Below are 23,429 nucleotides of genomic sequence, written 5' to 3'. Positions count from 1 at the left end.
TTTTATTTCTTACTCGCCTCCTCGTCTTGATAATAAAGCTTTATATTAATATTACCTAGGACCTTGATTATAATAAAACCTATGCAAAATTAAATAATAGGAGTTTATTCACGTTTTCCTTGTGGACCAACTGATTATGTACTTACATAAACGCTACCTGAAGGCCTACGAGAAAGAAACCTGGTGATGTTGGTCGTGACTCTTGGTTATTATACCATTTGCGGATACTACTATCGCATGATCGTAGAATATACATCCCATAATATGACGGTTACCTCGTGAGCCCAGTCAGTCCTTAGTAATCCTTTCACAATATTCTTGTCATGTGGTATATGGTGAATGGTGAACGAGGCTTGATTCTTTTCCGTACGAAACAAACAAATGATATACTTTTTTTTATTACATACCTCTGGCTGGAATAAGGCGTCCCACTTTACCCACCCTAGCGGGGCGGTTGGAGGGGCCACGTGGTTATATGTACTTTGATATCAATCAATGTGTAATTCCCGATAGGCATATTTCATCAGGGCTCTCCTTTAGAAAAGAGATAAACAGAAGACCCAGTTAGTCTTCACCTATCAGTAGTGAACTCAGGGTCCGTCTAGATTTTATAAGATTTTTACGAGAAATCCCGTCCGACCATTTCAGGGGAACCTTACCCAGCTTGGATCATGGTTCACAGTTACAATGTGCAGGTTTTCCTAAAGATGTTTTCCATCACCGTAAGAGCATCAGTCAGCAATCAACTCAACGGGCAGTGCTTTCAAATTTCAGGAGAAAAATAAAAAGAAAATTCTCATTATTTTTGCGTTTTATTGACTGACATTGCGAATTACTGATATTTCAACATGTCATAACAATTTAAAAAAACAAGTACTATACGCACCGTGACCAACATATCCATTAATCGAATAACTATGAAAATCACTTTTAATAACATGAACTGCGTGTAATCTTTTATACACAATTATACTAAGGGTTATTTTTACAGCAGGTAAGTCGCAATGCGGCCAAAAACCAAAACCAAAAGTAATGTAGTAGCGGAAAAGTCGCCATTGACAAACATATTTTTCTTTTTATAATAAATATAAGTATATTATAATGGCCTATTTTGAAAAACTAGCTCTACAGATAGAAAATTACAGGGTAGATGTCACTTCGCTGGCTTGCCGTGAACTCTCAAGACTACCTTTTGAACATTCCGCGCGAAATTATAAATGGTACATTCAAATTAATGAATATGCGGTCGTATGATTATGAAATGAAAGAGTTCAGTTCGTAACATTATACATATTTATATACAACAATGTTTTTGATACAACTGTTTCGTACAGAGTCGAATTTTTAATTATTTTTTTAATATATATCACATATGTTTTCATTAAGAAACGTGGCCGATATTTCTTACAGCATTAGTATAATAGGTTATAAACATACAGGACGATTAAGAGATATTCAAACTAAAAAATGCTTTGAAAAAACGAGGTAAGGTGCGGTAAAGTAATGCAATATTTTATTGTTTTAAATAACAAAAGAACTATGCTAATGACGTCATCGAAGATTTCAACATTCTCGTTCACTTTGAAGTACATAACCAATCAGCAAACAGAAAATTATATTGATTGTGATTGGCTGAAAAGTGCAACGTCAAAAAAGTTGGGCAAATGTGAAATTATTATTGCGGCAACAATGCATCAAATTGACCTATTGTTTTTTTTAATTAACCCTAAACAGAAATTAACAGGATTTGTTTTCTATAACAAAAACTTACTGGCTATTTAAAATTAAATTACTTATTACGTGACGAAAGATATTTCCGTCCCATTTTTTTTCTTTCTATATTTAAATTATTCCGTGTATGCGACGGAAAGAGCTAACTATCCCATTCGGAGAAAACTATTTTTTTTAAAGCAAGTGTGCTTTTCGACTGAATTTTTATCTGTTCAAATCAAAAAAAGCACAACCTCATTTTTTTAATTTATCATTTGTTCTTATCAATCACAAGTCTTCATTCATTTCATTATTTTATTCCTATTTGTCATATAAATAAATCTAGAACAACAATATGTTATAGTAAAAAATATCTTACTCTTACGAGCGGTTTAGTCGACTAAAAATATATAGGTATATCAGATTTCACACATAGTACAGTAGGAGTATAAAAATAGTTGCTATTACACGAACTATGTGCTTGTTTATATATTGTTTAGTCGGACTAAAGTGACTACTGGTTTATATTGAAACTAATATATGAAAAACCAGCGACAACTAATGTGACAGGTCCCTGAAACGATACGACAAAGCTTTTATTTGCGGTGTTCGTCTGCAAAGGCTGTCCGGTGGTGTCATTCCATAAAAAAAAACCTAATAATCCTAATTTAAATGATAATAAAATGTTTTACACCGTAAGGAAGTGTGGTGACATCTCTACCCCACAATTCATAACAACCAATCACGCGACGATATCAGTCAAAAATCGCGCAATCAAAGATTTACGACTATTCGCCACTAAATCTACCAATCACCGCTCTCCATTTCTTGACGACCGTAAAAGCGTGTATTAATGATCAGCCATTGTTATTGTATCAAAGGGCCTGTCACATTAAAAGAGATACACGGACCGGCTAGAGATTAAAACATACCTTGACCTACGCCAGCCCCGTTTATAAAAAAAAAAATTAATAATTACACATTCAAATCTCACCGCTATTTATACAGCATAACACCAAAAAAATCGGACGCGACACGTACGTTTTACAATTTTTTTTTTACTATTATACAATTTTTTTATACTGTGTTGCGCCGATTTCAGGTTGGTCACGTGGTTCTATATAATATTTGACAGTAATATATCGATTGGTTAAACACGAGAGAAGCTGAAACGTTTACACGATACGTAATTACAATAAATATATTACTAATAAATATCATACGTTTATAACATAGGACCCACAAAATTTTACTATTTTAAGGGCAAAAAAAAAATTTTTTTTTTTCTATGCCATATTTTAATTTTTTTTTATAGGCAATAGCATAAAAATCAAACTATCCTTTTTCTTAACACTACAGAGACAACTATGCATACGGCCCGAAGCGAGGGGCGCATGTGCCCTAAAAATAATTTGGTTAATCTTTATTCAGAATCATTGAAGTGTACCCGTGGTAATGATAGCGTCCATTACCCCCCCCCGCACCTCCCCTCTCAATTTCGAACGATTTTGGCTCATAACGCTAAATATACAACTATGTATATAATAAATATATATATATGTACTATATAATAAGAAATTTTCAACTTTATCGATGTACAAAAAATACACGTGGACCAACAGTTTTACATTCCCTAATATCTAAGTGTATCGAGGAACTAAATTTAATCTATTTTCTCTCAATGTTTTAGTAATCACATGCTCAGTACTTAAATTCAGTCTCGAAAGCTTATATTTACATATATTGAGGAATACGTTTTATTGCTTTTTAATTATACATATTATTATCATTAGATTAATAAAAGGATATAACAAATAGGGATATATCCATAATGATAGCGGTATGAACCGATCCTCGGTCGGATAATAAAAATTTTTTTTTCTGATCTTTTTTATAAAACATAGTATCATTGAGTTTGACAAGTCTCTTTATTTGAGGCTAACACAACTTAGGTTTTTGTCCACATAAATAATGCCAATAAAAAATTATTAATTTTCACTGGATAGACAGAGACTTTATTTCTTTTTTATTTCGCCCTATATACCATGGACAAAGTAGTTCGCACTGATAAGTAACCTCTTAAAAATATAGATACACCCTTTTTGTTACAAATTGTACAACTCACACTTTGAGTACAATTATTCGAAACACAATTTAGTGGTACTTCACAACTTTGCTTTTGGAAGCCGCGTTGGCGCAGATATCACGCTGATCTTAGGTTCGACTCTCAGCAGCTTTGTGGTTCTTGATATGTGTTTTACATGGTTGGTAGAATATATTTTCATATTAAAGGTTTTCAGTATGCATCACTAAAGTAAAGCAGGTCGGCTACTACGCTAGAGCAGTTTAAAAACGGGCCCGCACTAACTTGTAATACAGGAAACACTTCAAAGTCGTCACACTGCGGAGCGGCGGCGGAGTTTTTCGTGCGCCGGCCCGCGTTTCAAATTGACGTGACGATTTCGTTCTTGAATGAATGAATGATTTGAATGAATGAATGAGTCATAATTCGAAAAGATTCTTGTATAACAATTCGGTGCCCGAAGCAGGTCTCGCTCTCAAACTGCGTTGTTACCGACCTGCTTTTTTTGTGCTCAGAATCAAAAATAATTGTACTTAATTTGTGTTTCGTACCGTTCTTAAAACGAACGCATGTTATTTTTTTAGCATAATTCCGCTTGCGAGGCATTTAAATTTAAGCTTAACTGCATGTGTCATAAGATTGATTATTCGAAAGACACTATGAATGCAAGTCACAAATATAATAGAAATCAGTCTCACTATCTACAATTTTTTTTGCAATACATCCTGCTTTAGCATATATTCCGGTTATAAATCTAGTTACATTTCATATTCCGTAGTAAACGATAAATGACAACGCGAGCGAAGCCGCCGGCAAAAGAGGATGCCTCATAATTTCGTTTTATCAATGGCGAAGATTTTCAACAATAATATACATATATTTCCACCGAAAATTAACCTTATTATAATCGTGATTAGGTCCAAAAGCTATAAACATACTAATCGTATGAAAACGCGATGCATATTTACAATTGGTACAATTTTTTTCTAATTCTAATCACATTTAATACGAGGAGCCAAAACCGTCCGCGTTTTAGACGTTTCGAACTGCACATCGACTGGTATAATGTAGAAACAGTATTGTGATTGTGAAATTTAACAAAAGTGTAGAATTTGAATAAAAAAGGTAGGTAAGCATCGGAATTATTGCAAAAAACATTTGAATTACTAAATTAAAAAAAAAGAAAAACATTTTCTTGACAGTGACAATCGCAGAGGACTTTTTTTATCAAAATATTTTATGCAAACAAATTCCGAGTTTTCTTTGAACCATAAGCCCACAAAATGTTTTGTCTCTTACCACCGAACCTGTCCTATGAAATGATAACATTGCTAATTACTAATCACAGTATTGTCGGTTATGTCATAATCACAATTCAGAGGTGGGATCATACGATATATTAAGTCAACTTTGTTTGAAAACTTGAATTTTTGCTAATGTCACAACCAAAAACAAATATATATTATTTTTAAAGTTCAAATATTGGCTGTGCAATATTTTAATACAAGCAACTTTAACCAGCACTGAAATCCCCATACAAACGAAAAACAGAGACAAATTTGATGAAAATATAGTGAAATATCATCAAAAATCCAAAAATTCACTCATACCCAAACCAAACCTTTCAAAAAACCAGTCGATGTGCGTCCGAGGCGGGGATAAAAAAAAACATTAAAAAAAAGAAGAAAAAGAAAGGAAAATAGGGTACATTCAAATAAAGAAAAAAAAAAAACCGTTACACTACACTAGTGAGGTCCGTTAGTTGTCGCTGAGGAACGCCGACACAGGCTGACCCAGTGACGTCATCATTTGAACGCATGCCCGTTCCCCATTGGTGGCTCGACCTGCAAACGAGACGAGCGTTGAGCGCAAAGCCGTGTGTCGTCGTTCCTATAGGGCTGCGGGGTTACACGCCTTACTAGCGCTTCATAGATCCATATCCGATAGATTGTACTGCTCAAAATCAACCGCATGTCAACATTGTCTGGCATGGAACTCAATGACGCGGTAATAGAGTCGAATTTCCAGTGAATTCGGGTTGATACGCTGTTGACTGTGATTTTTATAACTACCAACTTATTGACGAAACAAGATAATGTCTTCCCTCTCTTTCCGTTTGTGTTAACCGCGGATTATGAGAAAGTGAGATGGGTAACACGTTAAGTCGAAATCCAAGATTGTAATGAGATAGATCACTCTTAATTAACTTAAAGGAAGATAAACTGATTTTGAAATGGCACGTCGCTAGCATTTGTTATCAAGAATTACATACATAGATAGAGTCACGTCAAGCTAGCTAATATAGGCATATCATGTAGTAATCAGTTGGAAACCAAACTAATCTCCGATGCCAATACGCACGAGAAATTGATATATGTAATCGAGGTTAATTCACCCTCGATTACTATGTTATAAAATAAGGGAAGACACCGTATTTTAGGTTCTTTGAAACTAACGCAAGTCACTCACTGCTTGTTTTTTTTTTTTAATTTCTCATAATTTAATTTTTATCACGATTTATTCATTGGTCCCGCCATCTCATTAGATAAAAAAAAAATCTTCAAATATCAGGGCGTGCAGAGAGCATTATAGTTTAAAAAAAATACGTTAATATTCTGATGTTGTTGTATATATCCAGAATTATAGTTCGGACAACTTTTGTAAATATGTAAGCCTAATATTTTAATTGCAAGAGTTACCGATTGAACTAAGAAATGTTCTTCTAAAAATAAAGTTGAAAAAATGGCCAGTGTTTAAATTTATCCAAAAAACCTATCGGATATGTATCTATGCAGAGTCGCTCAAAGAATTTGAATTTCGAATACCCACGCTGACAGATCGAAATCAAATTGAAAATTCGAATTCCGATCTGCGAAGCACATCCCACCCGCCACCAGGGGTTTTTTTTTAATAAAGCAAAGACCCAGCTATGATGTAGTGCATTCTTAACCCATTCCAAATATGTGGAATTAGATTGTTATCTCGAATTTGGAATAGTTTTGAGCCCCACAGGTCACGATATACACAGCTGCGCACAAGCTAACATTTAGCTGTTACATTTCAAGTTTACAGAAAAAAAAAGAAAATGTCAAAAGTTCAAAACTTTTTTAAGACATTAAAGGAAGACACCACTCAGCAAACTTAAAATTCAACAGCCAAATAAACAAGTGGGTATAAAACAGTGCAATATAAAAAAAAAAACAGTGTAAAAAAATAATATTTTTGTAAAGCATCAATTAACATGCCCTAAATTATGCCCATTTGAAAAAATATAGGTAACGTTAAACCACTCTCACGAAACGCTATTTATTTAATTGAAAAACTTGTAATAATAAAAGGATAAAATTTTGAATGAGAACAATAGAAACTCATAACATTTTTGCAAATGGGCATTTATTAAAAAAAATTAAACATATGTACATTTTTCATAGTGGACTATCTGAACAAGTTTTATATTATTTGTATATGTCGTGCTCTTAAATCATTATTTTTAAAGGATTTATTTATCATCTTTGTTTCCAATTTTATACTTTTTTTTTGTTTATGAGCACCGCATATAAAAATAACGAAAAACTGAAAATGAAAAAGCACAACCGATGTTTATGTATGCACATTTTTGGAGCTTTATATATTTATTTTTTTTTAGTTTGGAATTCTTATATAATAAAAAGAGAAAAATATAAAAAAGAAACAAGAGTTATATTCTAGCAACATTAAAAACCTAAAAGAAATCAATAGTTTTTTTTTTATTATGAGTTGATTTTTCTTATAAAGTCATTAGTTAATAAAATAGTGAAACGAAACAGTTTTTTTCCATTCATTTAAATCAATTCGAATTATTTAAACTTATGTATGTATTTTATTTTAAAGTGTGTAACATTTTTGAATTATATATTAGTATTGTCGCTGAGTCGCTGACGCAAATGACCACCAAATCTTTCTACATATTGTTCTGAAATCGCCTTACAATGAGTCAATAAATTACAAAAATAATTGAAATAAATTTCAAAATACAATTAAATCAAAACTTAAAATGTGAAACTCGTTTTAAATATATTTTATAAATTTAAATTTTAAACTCAATGTTCTTAAAAAAGTATATTATAACGTAAAATATATACAAATCAGGAAATTCTTTACCTAGGTACTATATAATCTCGTACATAAAAATATGTTTCTATAACTACATAAATATGGTTACTTAAATATAACATTACGCGTAAAACATCTTACACAATGTTTTACCCGAAAAATATATTACAAATGACGAAAGAATCTGATATTATATTATAGAAAACTGAGTTATCTAGTAAGTATAACTTTTATACTCATTGAAGGAAAATATAAATTTAGAAAATGGAACAAACTAAGCTACGTCAAAATAAAGAGAGACATAAATGACGTTAAATTAACTTGAGATCAAAAGGCCAAAGAATTATACTATAAAAGTGTTTAACTAATTGTTAAATGTGTAATCTTGATATTGGGTCGTTTGTACAATATATTCAATTACTTTTTAAAAGACAGACTTTTTTATAGAGTATAGCATATATATACGAAGTTTTTACGTCATGATTTTTAAATAGTAAAAAATATAATATTAGAAAAAAAAAACAAAAAAATATCCGAGATCTTTTCGAATTACTTCTTGTTAAATAGAAATATTTAATGATTTTTAATAATAAATGTCGAAGGACAAATATCTAACTATACTGAGAAATATGTAATTATATCTAAAACAATGTACTTTCTAAAATTAACTGTAGAAAAATAAAATATTTAAGTACAATTTAAGCAACTATATCAAAACAACAATTATTAGACTTAACTTTTTTTTATATATTTTTTTAAATGGTAACATAAATGGCACCACTGTTTAATAAAAATATTCTTTTTTATATTTACAAAATATACAAATTTAACAACATACCTATTCTTATATCTTCAAAAAAAAAATTATATTAATTATGCTTATTGGAAAGCTAAGCAAAAACATAACTCGCGGCAGTAGAGGATGATACATGATTTTTTAAATATTTATAAAAAATATTTGTGTAAAATCCAATAAAATATCTTAACAAAGTTATCTTTGAACTTTTAGAAGCTCTCAAAAGGAACGATTTCCTACAAACCCTGTATTATATCTTGTTACATTTTGAGCAAGCCTTACACCTATACGCAATATATATGTATATGTAAAAATTCGTAACTTTTTTTATATATCTATTTAATGTATTTATATATCGTTTTAATAGGTAGCATATTTCACGAATTAAAGCTTAAATGGTAATGTTTATGATAATAAAGGTCCGTACAAAATTAGTACAAATATTTTAAAAATATGTTTGAAATTTAGAAATCTATATACAACCTTTATAGTAATATGTAGAATTGTATTTCTTTCTTATTTTAATGCCGTCGGAAAAGAAAAAAAATTGTTACAATTTTGCAAAATTTTAATTAGATATATCGCATTATGATGAAATATTTGTACTAATTCTGAGCGCACTTTGTAGGTATATCGGTACTATGTGATTAGCCACATAATGTATTTATGTCTACATAGATATATATTTGTATCTAAACAACTACGATATATATTATTTATATATTGCAATATATATAATAATAATGGCTGTGTAGGCCTAAACGAGTCTGAAACTTGTTTATACATATATACACTTAAATAACGTGTGTATAAATAGAATATATCCGTAATATATTGTATACGGCCGTATATTTAAATACATGTACATCAAAAACGCTACAGTAAATACGAGTTTAATATAAAAGAGAGAGCGTATAAAATATATTCTTATATATAAATTGGCATTAATGTATACTTTTTAAATAATCACATTATAGCTTTAAAAAAGACATAACTTTTGTTTTTAAGCATTAATTGAGTTTATAAGATTTTTCGATGAATAACATGGAAGTTTAATAAATATATATTTAAATAGATTTTACTTGGCCAGCAAATTAAAACTTTTATGGTTGACCATTATTTCTTTTAATATATTAATTTAAATATGAAAGAAGTCCAATAAATGCAAACGACAAAATATATTTAAATATACTAATGTACAAATTTGTGATTACTATTTAAAATTTGTGTGATGTTTTATATTTCGTGATTAATAAGTTTTTATTTATCTGTGATAAGAAATACTTTGCTATTTTCATGAAAATATACTGTATATAGGAAACTGTAAAATTTCAAGTAATATATATTTTCGCCACCCTCGATATACGATTCTTTATCAAAAAATTGTAAATATAGGATCGACTATTTGTAGTAAGATTAATAGGGACAAAACCAAGAATGTTTTTTTATATTTAAAGTATACTTCAATCAGAAGTTTGTATAGAAGAAAGTGATTTAGAAAAATCGTAGGTATTTTAATTAATATTTTTGATTTGTATTCACCGTTCTTCGCTGTAATCTTTTTGGAGTATTTTCATGCTCATTTAAATATATTTTTTTAAATTTAAGTGTTATTTTTTATTTAAATATTAATCGATTTACTTTCATTGGACTCTGAAATTTTTATCAAAGTTTATTTTGTTTTTAATTTTACTGTATTGTATCAAATTTTAAACTTTGAATATTATTTTTTGATTGCTATATAAGCTCACCAATGTATCATATTATAAATTCAAGTTATTTTTTATCAAAAACTAGTATAATTTTAGCGTTTTTGGTGATGGTTTACACCTCAATTTTAATGCCTTTTATCTAGTATATGATTTAATTGGACATTCGACCCGCCCCCATTTTACCATTTTAGACAACTTCAATGTTGACTTCTTTTTTTTTTATTATAATACGGATTTTATCAGGTAATTCAAGTTTAATTGTACACCCGACTACCCACATTTTATCGTTTGTAAACCACCTCAAATTTAACGGTTTTTTTTTTAATTTTTTGTTTTTACACGTCATGTTACTCGGGCGGCGGTGGCGGCACCGGCGGCGGGGGCACGTCGGGCAGCGGGGGCTGCGGCGGCGGGTACATGGGCGGGTAGAAGTAGCCGTCCACGACTCCGAAGAAGACGGGCGGCGGCTGCACCATGTAATACGGCAGGGGGGGCGGCGGCCGCCAGGTTACCTTGTGGGGGGCTCCGTTGTGGCGCGCCAGCTTCGGCGGGGGGCCCGGCGCCGACGACGGGTGGCTCCGCTTCTGCTTGGACGTCTCCAGCACTTCTTTGGATATCTTAATCTTTAGTCCGGTCTGCGGGGGAGGCGGCGGCACCGCCAATCGATCTTTGGGTATTTTTATCTTCAAGCCGGACGGTGCGTCCGTTTGAACTGTTAGTTTCATATGCGCTTCCGTTTCCGGAGCGGCCGGCGGTGGGGAGTCGCGTTTCTTGTCCTTCTTGTGTTTCTTCCGCTCCTCTTTCGACTTGTCGCGGTCTTTGTGTTTGTGTTTCTCCTTCTTCTTCTTCTCCTTTTTGTGTTTGTGCTCGGACTCTGTGGGTTGGGCCGCCGGCGCCTCCGCGGGCGGCGGCGGTGGAGGAACTTCCGGTTCCTTCTTGATTTCCACTTGCGGCGATTTCCTTTCCGTCGCCACAGTAATAGGGGCCGGTTTTGCTAAACTCTCTTTAAGTAGATTAGAAACTAAAGTGGGATCCGTTTCGATGCCGTTCAGAGCTCTCGGTTCTTGTCTCGAATCCGTCGCAACGTCGGCTTTGACTCGCTCCGGCTGTTTCGCCCTGACCGACCCTCTCTGGGAATCTCTCAAAACGTTCTCGTAGCCGGGCGTTTCCTCGATTTTCTTCACGACCGGCACCAGTTCCGGCTCGGAGGCGGACGGCAACCGGCTCCTGGCTTTCTGGGTGTGATGATCCTGTTTGTTCTGAGCCTCCCTACTGCTTTGCGGGGAGGCGAAGGGCGAGAGGATGGCGGGCGGTTGCATTTCTCTGATCGCGAGATTGGGGTCCGGTCTCTTCCTGGGACTGGGCGGTCTCTCGGCCTGGGGCTGGGCGTGCGGTGGGTGCGGCGGCCGGGCGGGGGCCTCCCTGGGGCGCGGCGGCGGCGGGTGGGGCCTCCGCGGGGCGGCGGCGGCGGCCAGCGGCGTGACGGCGCTCTCGGGCGAGAACAGCGAGGGCGGGCGCGTGCGCGGCGGCTCGGCGGGCGGCGGGCGCGGGCGGGGCTCGTGCGGCTTGTGGTGCGGCTTGGCGTGCGGCCACGGCGCCGGCTTGTGCGCGGGCGCCGCGGGCCGCGCGGGGGGCGGCGCGCCGCGCGGGGGCTGCCCCGCTCTGGAACAAACACAGGTGCTGTTAATATTAATACCTGTTTAAGTATGAACTTGGTCGACCATCGAACTCTAAAATTGTCATTATAGTATAATCCTGTAGTTCCCGGCACCAACAGAAAAAAAGGAATAGGACCCATGGGTGGCGTAAAAGACGACTAAGGAACAGGCATATATACTTGGGATTCTTCTTTAGGGTGATGGGCTTGCAACCTAACACTATTTGAATCTCAATTCTATCATTAAGCCAAACAGCTTAAATTGGCATATCATTCTTTTCAAGACAGTCTGATACCCTGCTATACTGCAAGGGATATTACCATGATTGTATGAATAATAGTATAGATTTCAAATTTGAACTTCATCGATAAATCGGACGTCAAACCCACTTGTTTAAGTTTTAATTTGGTCATCATCATAAGACATCAAGTATTTATAGGATCCCATCTAATATTACAAATGCGAAAGTTTATTTGCTCGTTTGTTTGTTACCTCTTCACAGCTTATCTACTGAATAAATCTTTTAGAAATATCACGTTTATAAAATCACTAGCGACCCGCCCCGGCTTCGCACGGGTGCAAAATTATAAATGTTATTATACATAAAAACCTTCCTCTTGAATCACTCTACCTGTTACAAAAAACCGCATCAAACTCCGATGCGTAATTTTAAAGATAGCATACAGACAGACAGACTAAAATAGCGACTTTGTACTTTGTAATACTATGTAGTCTAAATTATTACATATTCGCGTGTATATAAAAAAAGAAAATAGGGAATACCTTTCATACCAGTAAAAACTATATTTTTAACCTTACCTATCTTGAAAAAAGATTCAAACTTAACTATTTCACTGCTCAAATATCTACAGTTAACTCACCTCTGCTGCTGCATCTGTCTCTGCCTCTCCCTCTCCCTCTCTTCTCTCCTCTCCCGCTCTTCCCTCTCCCTCTTCTCCCTGTAAAGGTTGTAGTCTATCTTCTGTGGTTGCGGCTGGCTAGTGGGCTGTGGCGCTGTAGCCGGAACGTAGCCGCCCGGCGCTGGCTGGCGACGTCGCTCGCGTTCGTATTCTGTGAGGAAATTATATGATTATACCATACAGTATATGGCATATGATTTTCACATACATACATATCCCTTGCGGGGCAGACAGAGCTAACAGTTTTGAAAAGACTGATAGGTCGCGTTCAGCTGTTTGGTTTGATGATAGAATTGAGATTTATGTAGTGACAAATTGCTAGCCCATCGCCTAAAAGAAGAATCCCAAGTTTATAAGCCTATCCCTTAGTCGCCTCTTACGACATCTATGGGAAATTTTTATATAATTTTTATCTATACTAATATAATAAAGACAAAGGAGTAGTACTCTGAACGATGTCCACATTTTGAACAAGGTAGATTCGTCTTGGCCTTCCATCCGTCTACATACATAAAATTATGCGTCATTCCCAGAGGTGTAGGCAGAGTCAACACCTTTCAGTTCCCATCCACATTCTCCTTGTATATATGCTTATTCAACCCATCAAGACTAGTATTTACGCTGGGCTTCGGCCCCGTGAGAAGTTCCCAAAAAAAAGTAGCATAGTTACTCCCGAAGGTTTATTAAATAAATAAATATTAGGGATGTATATTAGGGACAAAAAGTGCAAGACTTGACTTGACTTGAGATACTAACTCAACGACACTATATTTTATAATACTTACACAGATAAAAATCAAAAGCTTAGGCCAATTAGACGGCCTCTGTGGCGCAGCGGTAATACGCTTGTCTGTGACACCGGAGGTCTCATGATGAGAATGATGCGAAAGGAAGGAGGCATGATGAGAAACGAACTTTCTCTGATTGGTCTGGGTCTTGGATGTTTATCTATCTAAGTATTTATTATAAAATATAGTATCGTTGAGTTAGTATCTCGTAACACAAGTCTCGAACTTATTTCGAGGCTAACTCAATCCGTGTAATTTGTCCTGTATATATTAAAAAAAAAAATTTAATTAGAACAGGTACGTTTCTCATCACGCCCTGGACGGGATTCGAACCCGGCGCGCGCTACCGCTGCGACACAGAGGCCTTCAAATTCTTTATACTCTGTCAAATTTCTTCTAGTAGTTTTTTAATTTATTCGTTACAAATTTTTTTTTTTTATTATTGTGGATAACAATATATAACTCACCCTTATCGAAGGCTGACTTGTCAAACTCCTCGCTGATCGGCTGCGGGTGCTTCTTGTCCGCGCCGCCCGAGGAACCCGGGTGCGGCGCGTGCGAGTGCGGGGAACCGCCTGCGATTGGAACTTAAGGTCAATATAACATTGATCAATGCATATCATTAATCAGACTGAGCGTCGGTGGCAACTGAGTGTCGGTGGCAATTGAGCGTCAGTGGCAACTGAGCGTCGGTGGTAACTGAGCGTCGGTGGTAACTGAGCGTCGGTGGTCAGAATATCAGTAAGAACTTGTCCACTTACGAGAGAGAGAGGGGGCGAGAGCGAGAGAGAGGGAGAAGGGTGTAGAAAAGAATAAGAGAAGGATATACTCACTTAGAGTTATATCATCTTCATTGGTGAAGGTCGATATCAGTCTTATAGCATGCCAATTCTAAGAGTTATCCTTATCAACTTACGAGAGACATATAACGCTATAGACGAGCAAGAGAGAAAGATATACTCACTGGGAGTGTTGGACATGGACATCATCTTCCTCTTGAGCCGAGACGGACATTTCTCAAAGATCAGCAGAAACTCGGCGGTGAGTTTCTCCAATAGGTCGCTGGTCACAGTCCTGTCCACATATGAGAACCAGTGGCGGCCCTCATGCGATTGTGGTATCTAAAAAAAAAAACAAATAAATTAGTCTTTGTTTAAGTTATTGTACATAAATAAAACTGACACTAAACTTGTATATGTTGTGTACTATATTCTGTAATAGGACTCCTAAGAGACTTGTGCTACAGTTAACTAGCCCCTAAAACTAAATTCAGCATTTGTATTTTTCTCAATGAATATAAAAAAACTTATATAAATCATTACCGGAAAACTTCAGAGTCTCTTACCGCCCAATTACTCCATTTGGACGCCAAGTGTATACAGAAACACGCGACCACCGTCGGGCGGTATTGCAGACACATGGTGGTGAGGTGGAGACTGTTGGAGGCCATGAAATACGAGGTCTGCGCCAGGTCTTTCGGTGCTGTTGACAAAATATACCATCATCTACATATACATACGAAGACAGAAATAGCTAATGTTCAGGCAAAACGATACTTGATTCGAGATCACGGCACCAAATTGAGCCAAGTGTAGGAAAGATAAAACATACTACAATAAATTCAGATAAAACTTCAGTGCCATGCTACGGGGGATGATGTAAAATTTACTGGATTGGGAATATAGATATAAAGATGTTCACAGTATTGGGACTATTAAAATAAAGGCATATGACACCTTTCTTTACAGTCGGGCAAGTTACTTTTTATACAACACAAACAAATAACAGCTTAAACAAAATATTAAAAAAAGCTCAAGACGTGAACAGAACAGGCAGATGTTGAATTAAGTGCAAAATGGTACGTGACAATGGGTGCAAATTAAATCTAAATTTTGTCTCAAATTTCTGGCGATAGCATTGGCTCTGTCATTTAAGTCCAGGTGTCCCAAAGATATCTTCCCCTTAAATAACACTCACGCCCTATGGATTTAGGCGATATGAACTCTATGTGCTAGCAGCAAGGTTTAATATTAGGGCTCGAGACTAACGGGCGCAATATTGGATAGGCCTTATCGTGCTTACAACAGCTCAATATGGCGGTAGCACCGCGAAATTCGGAAACTTGATACAAATTGTCTCATATGACATATGAATCTGAACTATAAGACAGGCATTACAGGGATTTGGTTACAAATTTTGCCGCCAAAGGCAAATATATAACAAAAGTTGGCTCTGTTTGTACTCATTTGTTAATAGGAAAATTAATAAATTAAACTAAATATTATATTTGTCAAAAATGATATGTGATTGTGAAGACATGACACACATACAAAAAATATAATATTATTCACATACCTTTATGGGGAAAGTCATGCATACATTGCCTGAGCTTCTTTTTTTAAACGGGTGTGTTCTTTTCGGCTTTGTGGTGTCTATGGTCTTTACAAAATTAAAAAAAATATCTAGCGGCATTTTATTTTCTCAATCTAAGCATTAGTTTTTTTTGTTCGACAGTTTAGAGTTTAACAAAGTTGTTTAGAGAAAAACTTTATAATATTAGAATTTAGAGACTCATTATTTTATGAGAGTTGGAAAAACGACGGAACTTTTCGAGAAAAAGTAGGTACTGCCCTTGCGCTTCGCTTGACTCGTTTTGGCGGGAGGCACTCTGCTCCAGATGTCTTTTGCATAGATACAACAAATATGTACGGACAGACGGCCATATCATTTTATAGAATGATTGAATACAAGTTTTTGTATTAAGGAATCTGACGCAAAAATTTAGTATTTAATAGCGGTACTAAAAACTGATATACGAGTGAATAATCAAAATAATCACATTTTATCAGGGCAGATTTTGACGATTTCTTTGTAAAGTAAGCAATCTAGACGGATATAGATAAGACAGAGGTAATATTCTAGAAGCAACTAGAGAAAATTTGTAATTTAAATCATTGGAGTAGTTTTTTTTTTATACTAGGCAATATACCTATTATGCCAAAAACAGTACTACTGAGACAGACGTTAAAAAAAATCGAGTAACACTGGCCGAAAATGCCGCTAGCTCACCAACAAAACCACAGATCACCCAAATACCCGCCGAATTCAAATCGAGAACACGCCGTTCGTATCCTTGCGCACTCGGTATTTTAATACCAGCACCACATATCCGTAAGACATTTTCGCTGGTATCGGGTACTAGGTTCCGGTATCACGAGACGCATATAACGCATGTCTCACCTTTGACAAGGTGACATGTGCGTACGACGTGCGTGTGTGGGTGGTCGATCGCGACATCGAAACCTAGCGTTTGTAGTAGTACGTTCTCGTTGAATACCAGGTCCTGCGCCTGTAATGCAAATACTTGGTTAGTTTATAAAATAACAAGTATAACAACTAAAGTAAGTGAGCAATGTATTATGGAGATTGCAAAGTAAGTGTGCGATATAAACGATCACTCCATCTCTTTCTCATGGATGTCGTAAAAGGCTACTAAGGGAAAGGCTTATAAACTTGGTATTCTTCTTTTAGGCCATGGGCTACCAACCTGTCATTATTTGAATGTCAATTCTACACGTTAATCTCTGAAAGCTGTGGACGGAGGATTTTCCGACGAAGGTTTACATATCTATATATGGTCTGGCATATATATAAATACCTGTTCAGTATACTGTTCCGGCTGCAGGGCGTTCACACTCTCACCTCTGTGGAGACATACGTGTGCTACTTTTATTACATATTCTAATTTCCTGGGCTGTTCCTCCACCTAAAACATAAGGAAATATGTATTAAAAAAATACAATTAACTGGAATTTATCTCGTTTCGACATTTATTTATACTATACTATATACTATAAATTCATGGTACAAGGAGTCGCGGGAGTCCTCTAAGTCTACCAAATAAATCTTTACACTGGCAACGATCCCAGCATACTTCTTTGGCTCCATCCCCAGATTATTAGGTGGTTGTGTGGCGCACTAAAGAGTCCTCTCTTCCCGAAATTTCCACTGATTATCTCTCTCCTCAGTCGTTCACTCTTGACAGAGTGGTCGTGGTTTAATGATGATACGTCTTCTTTGGATAATGCAGCCCCAGCGATACGCCTCCATTTGTTGCGTTCTTCAGCGTTACGGTTCCACTGATTATAGAGACTTGAAATTTAATATGTAGATTCTTAATGTGGTGTAGGATTTCCCAAAATTCCCATGGTATCGGAAAACATGAGTTTTTTTTTATTTTACGCAGTAACTTACTAGCTTATTTAATACAGACATAGTCACATGTATCTCTTTCGGGGTTGACAGTTCTTTCCAACAGTTTTGGAAAGAATGAAAATGTGTGGTTCCCGGCATTGAATAGAACCACTCTATATTTTACCCTTGAATGTCGTAAAAGGCGGCGATGGGCAAGCAACCTGTCACTATTTGAATCTCAATTGCATCATACAGCTGAACGTGGCCTTTCGGTCTTTTCAAGACTGTTAGATCTGTCTAACCCGTAAGGGATTAATATATATATATATATATACATACATATATGTATAAGTAAGTTAAAACTCACCTTCGCGGCGAGGAATAGCGAAGCGGCGGCTATGGCATTTCTGTGGAACTGTGTGAACGAGTGGAACGCATAAAACCTGTGCATGTACACTATCGCCGTGTTGATACATAATTGTGATCTGTAAGGGGGCTGGTTAAGGAAATACTGGCAAGAATGTAAAAAATAAAACTAAAAAAAACAAAAACAAGTTAATAAAAAAATATTTACACCACAATCTTAAGTCAAATTATGTCCTTTTAGTACAAATAAAGATTAGTGACCACTTTACACTTAAACGCTTTATATATATACCTATTTATGACTTCCCCACTAGGTAAGACTGTTTTGGGAAAGTCAACATTAAAAAACAAAATATGTACATACATACACAGATAAATAATATCGCGCCTTTTTCTCGGGAGGGGTAGGCGTGGCATATGACATCTTTCCACTTGCCACGATCTCTGCATGCTTCTTTCGCTTTATCCACATACATCATAACTCTCGTCATGCAAGCTCGGCGGTTTCGGATACGCTAGACCTGACCTTTTGCCAGGACATCCTTAATTTGATCAAGGTACTTCTGTCTAGGCCTTCCCACTCCGACTTATCCCTCCATATTCTATTTATATATTTGTTTAGTCAATCTGCTTTCATTCATCCTCTCCACATGACCAAACCATCTTAACATATCTTTTCTATTCCTACGTCTTCTTTGACATCACAACATTCCCTTATCACGCTGTTTCTTATCCAGTCACTCAATTTCACACAGATCGTACTCTTTAACGCTCTCGTTACTGAAATGTATAAAGCTAAAAATACTTTACGTTAAACCTTGAATCGAATATTAGTTATAACAATTTGAACAATGTATAAGACAAATACCAACGATGTCACACATGTGCACACGTACTTATAAATAGTTTGATTTGTTTTGGATGGTTTTGTGTTATATCGGGTACAAGTGATGATATCAGTACTTCTGAATGTGACCTTAAGCCTTTTCAAGACTCTCTTGAACAGGCATCTCTCTCTACCCCGCATGGGATATAGACGTGCCTATAATATATGTATGAAATCCATTTATTTCAAAAATAAGGAACATGGTATTACTTAAATAACATCAAAAATTACTTCAATAGGTGAACTGAAATTAAAATTGGCTCAAAATGCTCTGGTCATGGCGGCTACATGAGCCGCCTCGTGCTATTGTTTTATTTTTTATGATTATTCTAGTTATCTTCGTGTTTAGTTGCATAAGCAAATTTGTAATATACCTTTGGTGTGTGTGAGTACTCATTTTATGAGTCATCAACAACTTAATTACATAAATGACAATATCAGTAAACGTATGGTTTACCTAGCTACGATCAATAACAAAGGAAAATGGTATGATGACAAAATCATCAGTAAATCGGTCGTATGAATCATGCTGCCGAGAATTTTTTGGCGTGTTTTGATTCCGTTATCGCCATTTCACATTTGTTTAGTTCCACATTTGAGCATTATTCACGCGTTAAAATAGTTCGTTGGCGGTAAATATTTGGGTAAAACCATAATAATATCTACCCACAAATTGCTGGACCGATTTTTTTATAAAATATTTCATTGATATCAAATAAAACAAGTTTTTTTCTGGCTATTCCCAAGGGTATGGGGTAATGGTAATGGAATTATGGATATTCAAAGGGCAGGCTGTAGGTAAAAAAGAATTAATTTCAGTTAGTAAAATCTTGGAAGTCACGAAAGATAATATGCGTGCCAATGGTCTTAAAGTCTGTAGATTGGACTGAGCGCAAAAACAAAGGTCAAAAACCGATCATGGCTTGACATAGCGAAGATGATACACCTATCTACCTACATGCGAATGGTCTTACAACTGAAGACTCTGTAGACTTATTAATAAGTGGACAGAAAAACTGGACTCTAGCTCCGTGCTGTTTCGCTTTTTATTATAAAGTGAAAAGGGACAGCAATAGTTTTTCATAGGTACCTACTTCGATGATCGAGAGGAAAAAATCACATCCAAAAAATTTTTGATCCAGAAATTAATAGTGGAACTACAAAAATCATACATATTTATGAGTTGTCTCCCTAATCTGACCTTTTTACTAGTTTTTTTTATCATAACTACATGTATTATCTTATCAGTACAATGACCCTGATGAGTTAATGTCAATATGACAAACTATTTTGATCTACCTATCTAAAGACAGATAAAACAATTTGCAATAAAATTTTTACCAAAAGATACTACAACCCCGCAGAAAAAAAGCATAAGTATCTACAACCAATGTCACTTTTAAAACTTATTTCACGAAAAATAAATATGGACAGAAAGAGACAAACAATACTATCTCTCTTGTTTCATCTTAACTTGTTCCCATTCGGATGTTCTGCCACTATTTATGTCCTACGGTAACTAAAGAAAAGGTTTATAAACTTGGGATTCTTTTTCACTATTTGAATCTCAATTTCATCATTAGCCATATAGTAAAACTGACTGTTGGCTAAGTATGCTCCACAAGGGATGGGCTATTTTTACATACATACATATGGTCACGTCTATATCCCTTGCGGGGTAGACAGAGCTTACAGTCTTGAAGACTGAATGGCCAAGTTCAGCTATTTTTACTGTTCCATTATATGTAAATATTAATCTTCTGACAAAGTAGTAAGAAGATAACTGAATTGCTTTGAACTATGCCAGTTACCTTCTTTTTATGCTATACACAATTTAGCAAAAAATAAAGAAGCCTTTCAAAATGTAAGTCACAGTAACACAGCTGGCAAACAGAGAATCTAGGGCATAACACCATTTCATTTCAAGTAGGTCATTCAAACAATGTAAACTGTGTTACTATTTTACAAGTTCAATGCCTATTTCGTACCTAATTTTCAGTCTGTCCTTGACCAGTAAGTGGATTCTAATGAGACAAGTCAGGAATTTTCTGAATCTAGTAAATATAGGTTTTATGTTGGCCTGGTAGTGAAGGAAAAACAGTGTGTGTCAGCTGCTTGTCTACCGATGCACACTGTAAAAGCCAGACAAGGGAAAGGCTAGCACCTGTCACTATTTTAATCTCAGTTCCATTGTAAAGACATGCAACTGAATGTGGTCTTTAAGACTTTTTGATGGTCAAGGCTCCATCTTACCCATATGGCCACTATTCAGCAATTGGAACCTCAAAAAAAAATATGTTCATATTATAACATCTATATCCCTTGCTGTGTAGACTAAGCCAGCAGTCTTGAAAGATTGACATGCCAAATTCATTAAAATAGTGATAGGATGCTAGCCCATCACCTATAAGAAGAATCCCAAGCTTATAAGTGTATCCCTTAGTCGCCTTTTACAACATCCGTAGGGAAGTGATTGAGCGTTCCTATTTTTTTTTTATATTGGTGCCGGGAACCACACGGCACAGAAAATATAAGTGTATTTATATTGAATTGGCCAAGTACTACATACTCGATTGTCATTCCTACGACAGTAAATAATATGGAGAAAAAGAGAAAGTATGGCAATGTGCCCAACTTTCTCACAATTTTGCCATGAATAAAATTATAATGGTATTATAATGAATTGCACTTTTTTCTTGGCTTTTCGATCAGGCGCTAAGACAATCAATCCTGCACACCATGGCACATTATTTCATTTAAAACTAGTATTCCGAAAATTATTCTTTTAGTCTGTCAACAAATTCTGCACACCCTGGTATAATTTTTAGTTCAAAAAACATTTTTTATAACATTTTTTTTTTCATAATATCTGAAGGATATATTTGGCTTAGCAATTGTTAGGTAAGAAGAGATTGCTTACTTGTAAAATACATAAAATAATGTCTTTATCCAACATGAGGTAGACAGAGCCAACAATCTTACAAGACTGAATGGTCATTTTTTTTATGATTTTTCGATGTACCTAATTTAGATTCAAATAGTGATAGGTTGCTAGCCTGTTTAGAAGAAAAATTGTAAACTTTTAAACAAATGCAAATATTGCAGTTTTTTTTAGCTAGGATGCAAAGTGCAGGTACATTTTTACCTGCTACATAATAGGAAATGCCCAAAAGTGCATTTAACAATGGCTCACCCTGCTTTACTATTCATTAAAAAGGTTGGTGCCAGTCAAATAAAAGAAAGCTATTTATGAGAGGCTATGTCCCTTGCAAAAAAAAAACTATTGATACTCTTTGGATAACTTTATGCAGGGATAGATTTTTCTTGTTTCATAAATAGTGCTCAATTAAAATTTTATATTAAAATTTTTCAGTAAGTAAAATAAGAGTCTTTTCTAAATATTATTACTTATGGATATATGAGCAATGTTTTGTTACCTATAGATAGTGCATATATATTTTTTTGTATATTGACGTCCGACCAATTTGTAAACATATGCAAGCACGTGCATAGATAAGCATTGTTAGTATAGACAGTACTAGGAACTTATAAACGTGAGGTGATAATACTAATATCTCAGGCAAAATACGCAAAAGGCGGTGGAAAGTGGTAATTTTAGCAGGTCGATCACCACGGCGCGACCCTACGTCACGCGCAGGCGTCTTTCAGCTGTCGGAGAGCACTGACCTAAAAAACCACGCCATCATGCCGACTATAACCTAAACTAACACGTTAAACCATCCAAAACAATCAATATTGCGTTTATTTATACTTATTCTCGTATATAAATTATATTATTACTCACAAATCGAGCGGGAAAACCCTGTTATCCAATCGAAAGTGCATTCTGTGACGCCGTTGTCCCGTTCATGTTTCGTCATCTGTCTCCAAGACGAACACTATCACGACACTGTTTTATACGTTTCAGACACATATCCACACATTTCAGCATACGTTTCACAGATAAAAACACACTTTTACTGATAGAAATATGCGTTTTGAACACATGACTCGACAAAAACATTGCACTTGAAATAACCATTGATTAAAAAGGATACACTTGTAGCCGCTGGCCCATATCCTGGATTAGGTTTGCGGCCTGTTGCCTATATGCTAGTTCCTTATCTGCATCTAAACCGCATTTCTTGCTTGGAGAATTTACCAGCTGCTCTTTGGTAAAATACCATTTCTCTTGTCCTCCAGCCATTGAACGGATGTTGCAAT

General features: G+C 35.5%; 1 protein-coding gene across 3 annotated transcripts; it reads right to left on the bottom strand.

Moving 5' to 3' along the window:
- Positions 1 to 793: 793 nt before the first annotated feature.
- Positions 794 to 23,412, bottom strand: LOC106129468 (cyclin-T-like). 3 transcript variants are annotated; one of them, XM_060952698.1, is made up of 10 exons: positions 23,264 to 23,412; positions 18,321 to 18,438; positions 17,418 to 17,525; positions 17,000 to 17,108; positions 15,105 to 15,241; positions 14,724 to 14,880; positions 14,227 to 14,334; positions 12,933 to 13,122; positions 10,906 to 12,055; positions 794 to 5,637 (listed from the first exon to the last, which is right to left on the bottom strand). In XM_060952698.1, exons 1-10 carry the CDS (start codon positions 23,410 to 23,412, stop codon positions 5,599 to 5,601), a joined length of 2,265 nt encoding a protein of 754 aa, XP_060808681.1. In that variant the 3' UTR covers positions 794 to 5,598. The 3 variants fall into 3 exon arrangements, with proteins under 3 accessions (XP_060808681.1, XP_060808680.1, XP_060808682.1); XM_060952697.1 differs by lacking the exon at positions 794 to 5,637 and having other exon boundaries at positions 5,644 to 12,055; XM_060952699.1 differs by lacking the exons at positions 794 to 5,637; positions 17,000 to 17,108; positions 17,418 to 17,525; positions 18,321 to 18,438; positions 23,264 to 23,412 and adding an exon at positions 16,115 to 16,993 and having other exon boundaries at positions 5,644 to 12,055.
- Positions 23,413 to 23,429: the final 17 nt, after the last annotated feature.

Source organism: Amyelois transitella, chromosome 29 (assembly GCF_032362555.1).
Source record: "Amyelois transitella isolate CPQ chromosome 29, ilAmyTran1.1, whole genome shotgun sequence".
Classification (NCBI taxonomy): Eukaryota; Metazoa; Arthropoda; class Insecta; order Lepidoptera; family Pyralidae; genus Amyelois; species Amyelois transitella.
This window is presented reverse-complemented; position numbering and strand designations above follow the sequence as displayed.